Genomic DNA, 17,532 nt, shown 5'->3' on the forward strand with positions numbered 1-17,532 from the left:
ACACGGTGAGGGAGAAAGAAGACCAAAAAGATAAGAAGAAGCCATGCTATGAAGGCCTTTAAAAAACTAAACAAAGAATTTTATTTACACTTGATCCTGGAAGCAACAGGTAGCCAGTGGAGTTGAGGGCCGTGACATCATCAGACCTCTGCTTTAAGGAGGTCAATTTGACAGCTGACTGGAGAGAGACTTGAGATGGAGAGACCAAATAGCAAACAACTGCAACAGACCAGGCATGAGGTGATAAGGGCCTATGTCAGGTTGCAGAAGTGTCAGCAGTAAAAGGAGCATATAGAAAGGATGTTACAAAGGTAGAATCAACAGAACTTGCCAACTAATTAGATACGGTGGAGACAGTGAGGAGTCAAGACCGATACCAAGATTGTGAGCCTGAGTGAAAGGACTGTTTACAGCAGTGCTATAAACAGCAACTGAGTAGAACTGGACATTCAGTCCAAGATGTATAACAAGCAACTGGAGATGCATGAATGGAGGAGAGAGAGAGGTTAGATCTGCAAAGATCCTCTTCCAGAAAGAAGGATGAACAAGAGATCTGCACTGAGATGATAAATGTATTCACAGTGAAAATACACAAACACAAAGAAGAAAATCCAGATCCACAAAATAAAATCCATTACATTTACCATTAAGATTCACAAATAATTTTACTGATGGAGAAAAAAACTGTTGTGTGTACTTTGCAAACTGTTTAGTACAATACCTGGTACATAGTAGATGCTTAATAAATGCTTGTTTCCCCCACACACATGCCCCTCGTCCCTTCCCCAAATATGAATGAATAAGGAACCCATCTGCCATGGGAAAAAAAAGATACATTTTGTCTTATTCTATCTCGTAAGGATATTTGACTTGTCTTACTAAAAGTATGATAGATCTTTTCAGCATTGGGAAATAAAGAATTCTCTAGTTTAACAAAGCAACATAAAGGCAGTTTGGTAAAAGGAAGTGAGTTTAAATCTGAGGACCTGGATTCAAGTTCCCTTTCATTCTAGATTTCTTTCATTCCCACTCTACCTTCCTTAACTTCAAAAAAATTTAGTTTCTAAGGAAGATCCCCAATTCCTGGCCATCCTCTTCAGTGCTGGCTGATTTTGTTTTTTCTCTCATGTCCCTCAATACAATGGGCCACAAGGAAGAGTCGCCACTCCCCTCTTCTCTCCAGTAATGTTTCTAGGCCTTTCTTCTGCTATCATCATTTTGTAACCTCTCCTCCTTTGAAGTTCACTCCATCTATCTCTATCATATGTTCCAGATGCTCACTGCTCTATTTATCTGTCTCTAGGTCACTGCCTCTTCTAAGCAGTGAAGTATCCTAGCTTGCTTTCCACCCCAACCCCTGCCCTCATACTTAGTGACTACAATATTGATTTCCTCTTAAACATCCTGACCTCCCAATTTTATCAACCAGGAATACTGGTTGAACTCTCAACACCAATACCTCCGATATGTGTGATCACAAGCAAGTCATTTAACCTCTGAAGAGTTTACAAGACTGTTGCGGGGAATGTTCTATATACTATAAAGTCCAACTCAAATTTCACTTCCCACAGGAAGCCCTTTCTAACCTTTACAACACTAATTTATTTACTTATTTTTATCATAGTTCACTATTTGGCATACCACCTACTGGACTATAAAACTCCTTGAAGGCATGTATCATGTATTTTTAAACTTAAGTCTCTTCTCAAAGACCATCAAGTATTCTTACTCCATATGATAAGCATTTAGATATTCCTTACACTGACTTATCTACAATTGCCAATTCTAGAGATCAATCATTTTCCCCTTTTCTAGAATGGCCTTTCCTTTGCCTCTTCCTATCCTACCAATTCTTCAAGGCTGCTAAGTCCTACCTTACTGTGAATAGTGAATAATGTGCTGGTTAAGATATAAAGTTTATAAAGGTCCTTGCCCTCATGCAATTTAAGGACTAGTGGGGTGATAAACAAATACATATAATACATAAAACATTTTTATGTAAGGTTTGATGGGAAAGCCATTCCCAATTACAGGTTGCTCTAGTCCTCACTGATCTCATTTTCTCAACTCCTATAATATTAAAATCTGTACTACATAAATGTTATGAGGGTTAATAGGGCATGCCCTGAGGAACTTTACTGATGATGCCTCAAAGATAACTGGTGATAGTTGGAGAAGAAGGGCTCTTGCAGAAGAGTCTCCCCCTTCTGCCCTCATCATAGTGGTGAGCTGAGACACCAGCTAAAGCTTCTGAACTCTCTCCACATAGAACTTCCACAAGGAAGTGCCACAAGAAAGGGAGGGGGAGGGGATAGCAGGAGTACTCCAAAGGAGTAGGTAGTAACTTGTAAGTAAAGCCCAGGGAGAGCCTAAGAGGTGAGTTTCTGAACCATTTACTGATTGCCTTCTGGCCTGTTTGTTTTCTGAGTAAAGGTCAGACACTTGAGGTTCTGAGAATGGTCTTTCCTGAACTGAGGAGGTAGTCAACAGTTCCCTAAAGGGAGATTTCCTTGGTTGCATCTTTGGAGGAGAAAGAAGACTACCCTGCATCTAAAGAATTGACATGGGGGGTGGGGTGATGGTGGGGCTGTACAGAAAAAGAAGTTGGACTTTGCCAACATGAATATATATGAGTACGGGTCTAATGTGAACTGATGTGAAAGGGGGATTATCCAGCAACCATATGAAAGCGTTTTACCTAGGGAAAGTGGGTGGGGGGAGTGAAGGCGGGTATCTAACGAGCTATTTAATTACTTTGCTTTATTACAATTTTTCATAGGAGTCATTGACTCCTTTGAATCTTAAGGTTTCCCATAAGAAATATCCACATTGTACAGTGAGTGCCTATGAAGTTAAGGACCCTATTGACTACTTTACTGATGCTTTCTTTCTGCCTATCTATCACTATCCACTAACCAATTCTCCTTAACTCCAACACAAACACACATCTTCCCAGCAGAAGCCCTTCCTTGCAGTATTAATCAACACATCTCATTATGCATCTCTAGAAATGAAAACAAAATAGATGGCCACCAATCAGGAAATGTCTGAAAAAACTATTGTGATGGAATACTGTTATACCATGTGAAACTGACCAATGGATTCAGGGAATTATGAGAATACTTATGCAAACTGATGCAGAATGAAATGAAGAGAACCAGAACAATTAACACAATTACGATAATATAAAGAGAAACAAATCTGAAAGACCTCAGAACCCTAAAAAGAACAAACAATGGTGACTTCAAAAGTCTTACTTTCCTCAAATTATAAGCAACCAGAAGACAAAGTACAAATTTTATAACCGCTGTATTCCCCACAAAACTTAAGAGTGTTGAAGATAAAATAGTGCTCAAATAATTACTGCCTCATAACTGATCTCTAGTCTTACTTATGTCCCACCCTCTGGGAAATTACATCCTTTCTACAATACTAGTATTGGATACATCAAGTGACTGGAAAACAAAATTTTGTCCTTATCACATTGAAAAGGTCAAATCCATGGCTCATTTAGGCAACTGAAATGTAAAAGGCTGGCAGCGAATGTCTTCATAAGGACTATTCTGGACAACTGTAGAGGGCAGCAAAGCAACAGCATTTTTTTAAGCTCAACATGTTCCTATGTAACTTCAGATTAATTTTCCATTTAATGTTATTTGCAAGTCTGAAAAGTTTTTCAACTTTTAGAATGTAAGAGCTTGTATTTTCATATGTCCCACAAAATTCAACAAAACTTCATTAACTGCTTATACATTCTTGAATGTTTTCACTAATCACAACTAAAACCTGCCATAAGATTCTGATCTCTGTCTTAGGAGCACAGATTTTAAACAGACCTTAGACATCATACATTCCACTCTCCTGATTTTACATATTTGGAAACTGCAGCCCAGAGGTGATTTGCCCAATGCCACACAGTATAAAGTAAGAAGCAGAGTCTGGATTCAGATTCGGGTTCTCTGACACTATATATGTGAATCAATCCATTTTATAAACAGAAGTTGGCTTCGACATAGTAAAAAAGATACTGTTAGCTCCTATGTGATTCTATTTCAATGGTTTCATGAGCATATCGGCTGTAGTCAAAACCCATCCACAACTTTTCATTCTGTGAGGTTCTCTGTGTTGTCCCTGAAAAATAGCTCTATTTCAGAACTACTACAATTATTTTTATGAGAACAGAAAAAGATGTCCACCAGTTTATAACTAGCTAACAATGTTTGCTGGCTAACATTTTTGCTAGGAAATACTATGGATGATCAGTGTTTATTGTCCTTATAGAGATTTATAACACTAGCTAAAAAGGTTTGATGATATAAAAACCTGTCTCTTATTATGGGTGCAACTCTTACAGGAGAAAAGATGAATTTAACACCTGACTAGACTCTCAGTAGAGTTTAAAATCTAAAAGTCCCCAAATTTCTGTAAGTGTTCTACTTATAAGGGAAACCTTAATATTAACATGGTTAAAAATTATTACTAAGCTGACTAAATTTAACATGCCATCAAGCCCATTCAATTCCATAATCCTGCAGTTGGTTAGGTATAAATGAGGAGATACCTCTCGATGTCTATGATGGAGGTGACAAAGATGTTAGCAATATTAACATGAGTTTTTCCAGTTTGGAGTCTTTTTCCTGTTGAAAGATTAGCTCATAGAAATGCTGAGATTTACAGTGGTTAATGTAGCTATTAAAGCAAACAGATGCCAACACAGTGGGATAAAGGCTGCTGAGTGCTTTCCTGATTGCTCCCCATTACATGCCACCTTTTCTACCCTTAGAGAATGATAAAACTATCATAGCCATGCTCCATCTCTATGGACCTATTCTCAATCTGCCCCCTACAATGGCAGAGTCTAACTCTTATATTTCTTGCAACAGATGGTACTTTGGATACATACAATCAAACTAGTTTTAAAGCAGAATCACAAAGCTAGATCATAGGTTTATCTTTTACTAAGATTTGGTATATTCTCAGCTTACCACATGGGCAGATGTTTCAAAATATAGTTCAGGTAAGCAGGGATTTATTTTTATTTGATAGTCCAAAATGTGAAATGAGTCTCAACTTAAGTCCATTTCCTAGTGGTTGTAACATTAAAATTAACAAGCTACTGATAAAGAGAAGGCCTCAGATATTATCCTATTAATGTTCTATGACAAATACAAAGGTTCAACAAACTCCCACCAGCAAAAAGTTCACTTATTTGCTCCACAGTTTAAAATCTGCAAAATCTGTAATGGTCATAGAAATTAAGTCTCCGAAAGCCTGACCACAGCTTTTCCCATTTTTATTAAGAATATCCTCATATATATGAAAAGATAAGTCAATCAATGAGTACTAATTAGTGATTACTATGTGTCAGACACTAACTGTGCTAGGTGCTAGAGATACATGCCAAAGGATGAAACAATTCTTAATTGTAATCAGGGAGGCCACAGGTACATATAAAAACAAGTACAGCATAAATAAAAAGTTAATACATATAAAATAGTTTGAGAGGGAGGGCGTTAACAGTTGGAAGGGACTTTTTTCATAAAAAAAGATGAGCTTCATCTTTAAGAAAGATAGGGCTCCTATGAAGTGGAGATAAGGAGAAAGTTCACTCCAGGCACAAGGTACTGTCAAAGACAGGAGATGGACTGTTTTGAGAAACAGAGAAAAGTAAATTTGGTTGGATCACAAAGTACCTATAGGAAAGAGAGTAACGGGCAATGGAGATGAAAGCTAAATTGAGGCTTTAAAAGCTAAACAAAAGGGCTTATGGTTTATCAAAGACACAATAGAAAGCCACTATGAGTTGATTATGAGAACCCTAAGATCTGTGTTTAAGGAAAATTACTTTGGCAACACTATGGGATAGACTGGAAAGGTGAGAAACTTGAGGCAAAGGTACCAATTAAGAGGCTGTTGCAGTAACCTAGGCAAGAGGAGATGAAAGCCTGAACTAAAGTGGCAGCTGAGTGAAAAGAACTGTAGGTATATGGGCCTAAAGACTGCCTTTTGTAGATAATAAGATGGCTTTACAGTACCTTTCCTTCTTTCAGTTGTTTTGAAAACAGATTACTTAATGTTTTTGAAACTGTTTAACTTCTAAATTTCTTACATATACTTGGTCTACTCCATCTGTCCTTCCTGACTTCATTTTCCTAATTGCCATTTTCTACTGCTTCCTCCTAAGCATATTAAGAACTGGGGACCAAATGGGCCAATCACACAGCCACCAATTATAAGAAGAATTTGTGACAGAAATACTGACAATTCATATTCATTTTTGTCTGTTCTTTTTTACCTTGAAATTTAAACTACAATTACTTGGGATGATGTGGTTTAGATGAGTATCACCCTATAAGCTTTCTGCAAACTCATTCTCCCCCTATGTCCTACTTTATAGGGTGATACTACTCAAATTTTCACCATCCTCCGTAACATTCTGTAAATGAGTTTACATTTTCAACTGCCACGGTCCTTGGCTACCATGCCTCTCTATATGGCAGAATCAAATGTTTGTTAGAGGAGGTGGGCTGCTAGCCTCCTCACACCTGTATTTTAAACTTCTCTATGAAAAGGTGATTGTGTGTGTGTGTGTGTGTATGTATGTATGCGTGTGTGTGTGTGTGTGTGTGTGTGCATATATATATATATATATATATATATATATATATATATATATATATATATATGTATATATAATCCTATTTTTCAATTTGTGGGTGTTTGCAGCATGTTCCAAGAAATCATGCCAGAGCTGCTATAATATTGATTTCTCATCTGTAGCCTTTCTTAGAACTCACTGCTGATTTTGACCACTGATCCAAACTAGTCAATCATGTGCAAACAGATCTGTTTCAGAAAGAGCACCCACACTGGAGCTCAATGGTTTTCTTTTATTTAGTTTATGCATACTCTGAACTTACAAAATGGATATTTCAATATACTTTGTAAAATAAAAAAAAGGAGAAAGGATTGCACATGAAACTGCAGTTCTCCATTACATACAGTTTACTTTTCAAATACATGTTTAACCTGTTACTTCCAAAACTGACCTGCTTGTCTGATTCTTTCTGGCCTTCCTTCTATTCTCTTCTCTAGATTTTTTTAAAGATGTCAATGACCTTTTTTTCTCTTTTCTCTTTCTACCCTATCCTTATCACCTCAACCTCCCAACCCACCAATGAGAAAAAGGAAAAAAGAAAAATTAAGCCATAGCAACAAATATGCAGAGTCAAGCAAAACAAATTCCCACACTGCCCATGCCTAAAAATGTATATTCATTCTACTCTTGATTCCATCACCCTTCTGTCAAGAAGTGGATAGCATGCTTAGTCATTAATCTTATTGTATCATAGTTGTTTGCCGCATTGATCAAAATCCACAAAGTATTTGATTTTTTTCTTTATAATTCTGTTGTATAAAGTCATTCTCCTGGTTCTGCTTATTTCACTCTACATCAATTCATATAAGACTTCCCAGATTTATCTGAAAATATCCATTTCTACATTCCTTATGATGAAATAATGTTTCATGTCTTTCATATACCGTAATATAATTAACTATCCCCAAATATCATATATATGGGTCCTTTTCCTGTCTTTTATCTCTTTGTGATAGAGACCTACACAGTAGTGTCGCTGGGTCCAAGGGCATACAGTTCAGTAACTTTGGGAGCAGTTTCGAATTGCTTTCCCTAATATTTAAGGCAATCCATAGCTTCAACAATGGTATGTTATTGTGCCTGCTTTCTTGCAGCCCCTGCAACAACTGTCATTTTCCTTTTTTGTCATCTTTAAACTGATGGGTAGAAGGTAGAACCTGCACTGCTTCTATCTGAATTCAGAGATCTGAGGCATTTTTTCATTTGGCTGTTGATAGCTTGTATTTTCTTCCTTTCAAAACTACCTATCCATATTATTTGACTGTTTATCTTTTGAGAAATTAACTAGTCATTTTCTTTCTGTTTAATATAGTCAATTTTATTTTTATGTATGTGATCTTATTCCATCCATGGACAATGATACTAAGAAATTTTAAAGGAAGGAAAGGAATTCTGTGGCTAAGAATATGGTATGATCTTTGTCTTCAAGGAAGTGTAGATGAATTTATGTACCAAATGAGTAGTTTAACAATAAATATAATCATATGAAAGAAAGGAAACATCACTAATGAGTCAACAAGCATTTATTAATTACCTATCACATGCCAGGCACCATATGCTAAGTGCTGGGCAAACAAACATAGGCAAAAAACAATCCTTGTTCTCAAGGAGCTCAAAGTCTAATAAGGGGACAAGCAAACAACTATGTACAAACAAGATACATACAGGATGAACTTGAGGTATAATCTCAGAGGCAGGGCACTAAAGTTACGGAGGACCAAGGAAATCTTCAAGAAGGTGGGGCTTTGGCTGAGGCTGAGGCTGAGGCTGAGGAAGAGAAGAGAGAGGAGGTTCTAAACACAGGGAGGTGTTCAGTAAAAATGTCCAGTCAGGAGATAAAGCATTTTGTATGAAGAACAGAAAGGAGTTGTCACTGGATCAGAGTCCTTAGAGGTGAATGAAATGTAAAAATACTATAAAGGTAGGAAGGGTGCAGGTTATGAAGAACTTTAAAAGCCAAGAATTCTATATTAGATCCTAGAGTTAAGAGGGAGCCATTGGAGTTTACTGAATAGGAGAATGACATGTGCTAGAGTGGACTAGGAAAGCTTCATGGGAAGGACAGCTATAATTTAAACAAGTGGACTAGGAGGAGGAGGGCATTTCAAGTGATATGCATCAAAACTGAGAGTTGATGATCTGTTTCAGACAGTCATTCCACTGAGTTGAAACAGAAATATCAAAAATCACCTCATTCAAAAGGTGAGTACCTACTTTTTCAGGTTTGGCCAAATAACCAATAGAAATTTTATCAACTTTTTCAAGAACTATTCTCATTACCAGATCTTTAATTGGGCATGAGATAGATCTTCAATAGGGCTGTTGGTACACCTTTCTTCTTAAATGCTGCCCTCTACTGGTGAAACACCCAACTGGCTTCAGAATGAATAACCAAAACAAAAATTGCAGTATTGAGAAAGGCTAGGGAACTTCTAACTGAAATGCTGTTTATAGGCAAAGTCTTGGAAGAGTTTCACTTGTTTTACTCTCACCCATCTATACATTATGTGTCAATTTACTATCATACTACAAAGTACTAAAACAAATTAGTTTATATTAGTTATTCAGGCATTGAAAAGTTAGAGATGATGCTTCTGTATGCTTGCCCCGGAAACACGAATTCTTAAGTTATTCAGTAGCCAACTGCCCTTGTTGAAGCAGTCCTGTATTTCCCGGTTTGTCTAAACAGAAAATGAATACACTACAGAAGCAAGGACTATTAGCACCTACTCCTATCAACAAGCAATGATTACTCAAAATCTTGTGGAAATCTATGTTGCGAACTAAAATATTAACTAAACAATAAAATAAATTGGAAAAAAAACGAGCAATGATTAAGCACCTTCTACAGGCACTGGGGAGACTGAGCTTACAGTCAATGAATGAGCTTACTAGTCAGACTGGAGATGACAATGTATAGATAATGTGTATGTACAAAATAAATGCAAGGGTTTTTTTTGGTTGTTTTGTTTCGGGGGGGGGTCAGGGAAGAGTGGATCTGGCAGAGGCAGAGATCGGGAAAAGGCTTCATGGATATGGGAGTACTTCAGATTTAAATGAAACTAGGATTGCCAGATAACTGAATAAAAATGATTACAGACACAATATAAACAGTTCTTTCCAAAATCATCATAGCATATGGGCAAATGACCCATGCAGTAGTCAATAACTGAGATACTATCCAAATGTTTTTCGTGGAGATTATATGAGAATCTCTGACTTTTCCATGTCACAACTTGTTTACTATATTATATGAACAAATCAATTATAATCACCAAAAAAATCATCCTAAGTTTTTATCAGGAACAGAATAAGGAATTCAGTGAGAAATTCATTATAAGCTCAAAAGTAAAGGAAAAACAAAACAAACCACCATCTAAGAAAACAAATTATTTACAATCATTGCCCTAGTCTTTGAAATTGAAAGGCTGCCAGAGGAAAGCCCAAATAATTCCAGTTAACTTAAGAATAACAGTAATTTAATTGCACTCCACAATTTGCACTTTAGTAATTACACATTATACTTCTCTTCAATACTTGGAAATATCTGTATCTCATTCAAAAAATACTGTTGTGATCAGCTTTCAGAAACTCTGGCCAGGACATCTAACTTTAAATCAACTTTATATTTTTACCAGTAAAGTGATTCTAAATTGAATCCCGAACCTTCAATTTAACTACAATTGTAAACCTTACTTTTCTTCACTAATCACAAGTAAAAAATCAAAAGTTCTATTCCCCAACTATAGCCCTAATTGAGAGGATGTTAAAATAGGTTTAAAAATTAAGTGAGGTAAATATTAAGCCTTCCTAAATTCAATTTCTAGTTTGGAAAACAAGCGGTGGTTGGTTACAGAGTAAAGGTTTAGTTCCTCCTTGTACTCAATCCCCCTCCCTGTCATACAACAAAAAAACACAGGATCATCTTTCTAAGAGCTTGGAAGGGAACCTCAGAATCCAATGTCCTCATTTTACAGCCAAGGAAAATGAGATGCAAGGGATGAAAGTGACTTGTCCACAGTCACCAGGAGAGTAATCTCAGATTATGAAGCCAAGTCTTCTGACTCTGCACTGTAGGAAGGACCCCAACAAATGGAGGAAATCAATATATAATAAAGTTGCATGTATTGTGATTACTGTTCTTAATGATAAATGATGTCTCAAAACCACAAGCTCCTGGTTTTGAGAGGCCCTTTGAAGGCCTTCTCAGTAATCAAAAGAAGATTAATTTATGTTCAGTAAAGCTAAAGTGTTAAATTTATTTTAGTCTAATGTAATTCTTGAGAAGTATGGATTTGTATGTGCACAAAGTATTCCCACAGAACATTTTATTTCCTCCGATGATGGCAGATGTTAATGAGACAACAGAAATTTGTCATAAAATTTATGTGATTCTAAATCTGAATTTGGTAATTCAAGAATCTTAAAAAGCCATCTAATAGTGATCTATACATAATCTATGGCTAAATTAAAAGCCTCAAACCTCTTACATCTTTAAGATTACTGATTCCTTGAAAGATACTTCAAGAATACCTAAGTTCCAAGTGAGTAATAATAGTATCTTATATAAATTTTTTTTATCTCACCCAAATAGATAGAAAAATATTCTATACTTATTAGGTCTATTTAATAAACATTTGCTGAATTATTTCTCCTTCATCAATGAATACTGTTTTTAGTTTAACCAGATGCTAATGTTCACCACACCTGTTCCTTAGCAGAGCTCATCTGTAAAACATCAGGCTGAATTTTTATTTCTTGATGCATATAAAGAAAACAGGTTCTTTTCCTACTATTCACTCTTCTAATACAAATTAAAATCTTCTTTTGAAATTAAATTTAAAATACCTTCTCCATATACAAAATCCCTCAGAATTATTCTATATTAATCATTTAACATTTATTAGGCACCTACTATGTGCCAAACACCGTAAATCTTCAAGTGCTTTGCTTTCCAGACACTAAATCTAAGTAAATTATCCAAAATCTGATCATTAAAGTATAAAAAAAGAAATTATTAAAGAAAAAACCTCCCTTTATTTTATGAAAAATTTCACTTAGCCAAAACTACATGTCTTCTTCAAAAGTAAAAACTCAAACTTCACTAATCACTTATTCTACTTAACACTCCACCTAACAGGTCTTGTAAGTATTGATTACTTGTTGTGCGTCACAGAGCGCCTCACACATAGGTGATTTTTAAACATTTGTGGAAGAAATGAAAGAATAAGTAACATTAGATACTTTGGTGCTTTAGGTAATGAATGAAGATTGGGAATGTAGATTTTCAGACCAGCAAAATTTGTAAAAATGACACCTATGATTATTTCATAATTTAAAAATATTTAAGGATTATAACTATCAAGCATCAAGTTGACATACAATGTCTGTTGTAGTTATATCCTAAATTGTGTGAAAATGGATATTTTTCTGATAGAAATAACTTCTATGACAGAAGTTCTTAATAAAGCCTATGAATCCCTTCTCAGAAAGTTTTTAAATGTATAAAATATAGATTTACAAAGTTAATTAAATATAACAAAAGTTATTAAAATATATTTTAAACAAAAAAGTTCACAGACAACAGGTTAAGAACCCTTGTTCTATGTCTACCACTGAAAACAATAATGGTTCATGTGAAAACACGAGACTCACCATGTAGAAAATAGCAGGTATCTATTAAATACCTACAAAGAGTAGGTATTTTAAGTTGCAAACCACCTGCTATTTATATAAAATATTATAAATGTAATATTGAAAATATATTTCAAATATTAATAAAGCCAAACCAAAAACAAAATGAGAAAATGTTTTGTAAGGTATTATATGTTTTTTTTAAAAGGAACGGTACTCAAGGACTAGAATTCTTTCAATAAACCAAGAAATGTTTATTATAAAAATTAAGTGGTTAAGTCCAAGACTATCCCTTTCCCCCATCTTTTCCCCAAGTTCTATTATTAGATATAGAAAAAAATAAGAGAATAAATTGGGCAAGTAAGTTATTCTTTTGTTACTTTTTGATGCTTAGCTCCACCAGTCTTCTTCAACTATCTGTTCTACTTCAAATTTAATATACTCTCCATGCAGATTTTCTGCCCACATGGTCAGGAAATACTAATCAACAAAGAGACTGCTATCTTCACATATGGTACAGTATTACAGGTAATCTGGAAGATTGGAAGATCATTAAAAAAAAAAACATAACTTGTTGACTGTCAACAGATCCTCACCAACATTCTCTTCCCTCCTATCTAAACTCTACCAGTACTGCCTAAAAAGAAAGTAAAAAAATTTAACAAAAGCCAACACTAACAGTAAATTAATGATTGTGATTAGGAGAAAAGATCTATATTTGGAACTAGTTTATTATGAAACCAAAGGATGCTGTAAGAGCAAAAGTTAGAAATTTTCAATCATTTTTAAAAACCTATAAAGATTGTCAATTGGCAAAAAAAAAATTCAATTAAAAATGCAATTTCCACAATGAAAAAGAAAATGCATGCAAAAGAGAACAAAATGATTCATATTCAACAAACAAGAGCTCCCACTATGTGCAACGCACATTAAGATAAACCAATTAACACTCTTAAAAGAGTTTCCTGTGATTTGTTTTGTCCTACATCACCTTGTTAAAAAAGATTCACAAACTTGTGGACCTAACGGACAGGAAAAAACACCAGGAACTTTAGTTTGTTATTGCCCCAGGTAAGGCGATGCCAAATGTGTACATATATATTTTAAAGAGCATTACTGAGAAGATATACTTCATATGCAGAAACAAGACAATATGATGAAAATGCATAGCTTTTAATCCAAATCATCTTTTAAGATGAGTCTTATTTCAAACACTGATCAATAAGCATGTATTGACTTTTGCACCGTGTGTGTGTGTGTGTGTGTGTGTGTGTGTGTGTATAAAGTCAACAACTTACTTTTTAAAAATTTCAAGTGTCTAACCTTAGGAAGAATTCATAAGTCAGGCCTTCAAAAGACTAAATTCTAAAACTGAGGAAACAGAAAAACTTTCAGAAAACCTGATAAATTTAGGTGACCTACCACTGTTCAGAAAAAAGAAAAACACATTTGAATGAACAGTGGATTCTATATACACGGTGTCCCAAAAGTCTTAGTGCATTTTAAGTTATAAAAGCTTTTTTTAAAAGAGCTCAAAATGCACTAAGACTCTGGAGACACTGTGTATGTATATGAAAGTGGAGTTGCGTATCCAGTAACTTTAAAGTAAAAAGCCTTAAAGAAACATCAATAAAACATTCTATATGCTTATATCGAATGGACGTAGTAAAAAAGATTTTTTAGTGCTTGAAAACAAAATAGCAAGTCCCTCAAGAAAAACACTTACACGTTAAAGAAAAACTTTAAAATTTTTTTTCTCTGTGTAAACCTCTGTGTTCCTTCAAAATGCAATCAACACTTCACTTGCACAAATACTGTGAAAAGGTTACGCAAGTCCCTATCCTTGTTTCAGCTGGTGCCACAGTCTTGATTGGGGCACTGCCTAACCAGATCTCCTTTTTTCCTGAGAAAAACATTCTTGTCCTTCAGTCCCTATTACACATCACTACAATAAAGATGTTACAAATTTTGGGGTTATGATGCAAACACATCAGTCACTCACTAAAAAAAACAGAAATCTGGGAAGACAATTAAACTAATACATGGAACAACACCATTGTTATTTGTGTCTTCAAGGTTTTCTGAATTTTAGAACAGAGAAGAAAAACTTTCTTTAGCAAAATTAAAAGCAAACCACGACCCTATCATGCTCAAACACCTAAGTCAAAAACAGTTTGTTAATTCATTATACTACAAAAGACGTAGTGATAAACCGGTAGTGGGAGTTCACTGCCTATAAGGGGCACTCAATCTCTGCAAGATAACTTTGTCCCCCTCACAACCATAGGGGCACAGCTGTCTTTCAGGATTTTCTCTTTCCTCCATATCACACTATTCATCAAATCACCATTTATCTACCAAAACTCTCAACAGTTTCCCTAAAACAGACAACCACCAACAGCAACCCACATTCACCCATTAACAGATTTTTTTTGGCGGGGGCAGGGGGTGGAATAGATCTAAGTTTCTATTACTACACCTTCCCACCAATAATCTCTGGCAGCCTTTAGAAAGAGATGGATGAGGATTTAAACAATCTCCAAAGACCATGGGGGGGGCGGGGGCGGGGATGGAATGGAGATGGGGCAAAGGGACAGAAATCCTTTCCCACTCCAGAGCACAAGAGGCAGTGATTTTTAACATGAACCAACAATAAGGTCTCTAGCCTCACACTCCTGGGAGCAAATGAAAACTACAAACTACAAGCATCCGGCGCCATCACTTACATGGTGGAGGAGAAACTGTGATCTAAAACTAATTCGTAAAACTTGAGACTAATTTATAAGAAAATAAGAAGGCTTGGGAAGAAGGGAAAGACTAAGACGCTGAAGGGTGAAGGGGGGTTTAGTTAGGCGGCTGGTGCAAATGGGCATTTAAAAAAAAATGCCTAACGCATACCCAGACACAGGACTTGTTGGGAGAAGGAAAGCAGACAGTGGGGTGGAAAGGGGGGTGGTGGAGAGCACGAAAAGGGTGGGGGGTGGGGAGAAGGGTGTCCAAAACCAGAAGGCTGGCCAGCCACTGGGATCCCGGTCAAAAGAAGAAGTGGCTTGCGCCCGGGTAGAAGAGTGGTGGGCGGAAGGAAGAGGTGAGTGTTGGGGTTGCTGCAGGGGTGACTAATCCGATGTTGCCGGACTCTGGCATGGAGAAGGGAGCCGAACTACATCTCTATCCAGCCTCCCGGGTCCCTGTCTGTTTCTAAGGGTTTCTTGCAACGGAGCCCAAGGTCCGCAAGAAGGAATAGGGAAGATGTGGGTCAGGAGGAGAAAAAAGAAGAGGGAGAAGGGCGCAGCTTCATTCTACTCGTGTTCCCAGTCCCCCTCCCCAAACCCAGGCAGAAGTCGCCCACCTCCGGCAACAGCTCCCAGAGAGGGAAAGAATGAAGGGGGGGAGAGAGGGAGAGAAGGGGGGGGAAGAGAAGGGGGAGGAGAGGGGAAGTAACGGTCCCTAGGACCCGCGGAAAGAACCCTTCGCACACCAACGCAGCAGAAGACTAAGAGGAATAAATAAAAACAAATAAATAAAACTCCCGCAAAGGGAGCCGGGCGGAGCGTGGCACCGAGGGATAAACTGGGGGAAGAGAGGCTGGGTGGAGACACGCCTTCCTCCGGAGCCCACCTCCCCGGGCCGGCTCTGGAGCTAGGGGCCCCGGGCTACCCAGATGCAAGCACACACATGCAGACACCCGAGCGCGCGCCCCCTTGCACACTTGCACACTTCCCACACTCTGGAGGGGAGCACGCGCACGCGCGCGCCCCGAGGAGCCGCCGGAGCAAGTCCTCGCCGCGCACCGGGGCAAAAGTTTCCAGCCAAAGTCCGCCGCCCCCACCGCGCCTCCAACCGCCGACCCCCAACCGCCTCCCGCCTTGGGGCCCCGAGCTCCCCGGCCGGGACCTCGCGGAGGACCGGCGGCTCCGCCCGCCCTGCCAGCCCCGGGCTCCGGTTTCACCTACCGCAGAACCGGGAAAAGAAGAACAGCGGTAAGAGCAGCAACAGCAGCAGCGGCGGCGGCAGCGAGAGGAGCTGGGCTCCGGGGGGAGAAGCGGAGGAAAGTTGTGCTTTGCCGCCTCCGGGATACGGCGGTGCCGGCCCCGGGGTCCGCGCCATCCCCCTAACCCTCCCCCCGGCGCCCGGCCCGCCCGCCCCCCCTGCCCGCCTCTACTGGCCCCGGCGCCTCGGGCTCCGGGCAGCGGCGGCCGCGGCAGCGGCAGCTGCGCCGCGCGCGCCTCCAACTCGCTCCGGTCGGGCCGCCGCCGTCTCCGTCGCCGCCGGGTGACACTGAACCGAGCGCTCGCTGCTGCCTCGACTCCGTCGTCGCCGACGCCGCTGCTGAGGCTGAAGCTGGAGCCGCCCGCCCGCCGCCGCTGCCGCCGCCACGGCCACTCCCCTCCCCCTCCACCCCGCCCGCCTCGAACTCCTGGGAACTCGGAACGCACCACCCCCTCCCAGGGCGGGAGGGGGACCAGGCGCACGACGGGGGCGGGGGCGGAGCGGGCCAAGAGGAAGGGGACCCCCGGACTCTCCCGCCCCTTCTGTCCAAACTCCAGTTCTCTCGCCTGGATCTTTTAGTCGAAACCGCGCCCACCCCCGCCCGAAAAAGAAAATGTCTTTTCCCCCCTCCCCCGCTCAGTCTAGTAAGGGAGATTCTCCCTGAACCAAGATTTAATTTAAAAGAAGAGAAAAGAAAGAGAAATCTGGAAGAGGTTAACGCACCCCGGCCCCTCCTTCCCCTTCCCCCTCTCTTCGTCCTCCTCCTTCAGTAGCCCCCTTCCTCCCTCCCCCCCCCGACTGTTTCCAATGGTCTCTCCCGCCTCCTCCCCATCGGGGTCCACCGCGCCCCAGCGGCAGACGGAGGCTGAGGGCGGAGGGGCAATCACTGCTCCGCGCTCGGCTGTCCGGCTCTCCGGGAGGCGGGGCGCCTTGCGCCTAGCGCCGGAGCCCAACTGGGAGCTGCGGGAGGTGGCGGGGGGGATCGCTGGCGGGGGAGGAGGAGAAGAAGAGGATTGTCCTTCCGTCGCCCATTTTAGAGGCTAGCCTCTCCTCCTCGGCCGGACTCTACCCTCCGCGACTTTGCTCTGTCCTCCCGGGCTCGGAGCACCGAGGGAAGTTGAGAGGCGACGGGGACCCATTTTCTCCTCCTTCCTTCTCATTTAGCTAGGCTGCGAGCGGCTCTTTCTTGTGCTGCTGCCCTCAGCCCCGGGGCTGGGGAGGCTCAAGTTTTCATGGGCTTCTTTTGTGCC

The 17,532-nt window shown here is 39.6% G+C and overlaps 1 protein-coding gene across 2 annotated transcripts in view; it reads right to left on the reverse strand.

Moving 5' to 3' along the window:
* The window catches only part of NECTIN3 (nectin cell adhesion molecule 3), a 198,210-nt gene extending 181,792 nt beyond the window's left edge, over window positions 1-16,418 (reverse strand). Inside the window, exon 1 of one of the 2 annotated variants that reach the window (XM_036745142.1) lies at window positions 16,246-16,399. In XM_036745142.1, coding sequence (XP_036601037.1) covers window positions 16,246-16,399 — 154 coding nt within the window. Of the gene's footprint in view, window positions 1-16,245 lie in introns of both variants that reach the window. The other variant, XM_036745141.1, reaches the window with a different exon arrangement.
* Window positions 16,419-17,532: the final 1,114 nt, after the last annotated feature.

This window comes from Trichosurus vulpecula, chromosome 2 (genome assembly GCF_011100635.1).
Source record: "Trichosurus vulpecula isolate mTriVul1 chromosome 2, mTriVul1.pri, whole genome shotgun sequence".
NCBI classification, from domain to species: Eukaryota; Metazoa; Chordata; class Mammalia; order Diprotodontia; family Phalangeridae; genus Trichosurus; species Trichosurus vulpecula.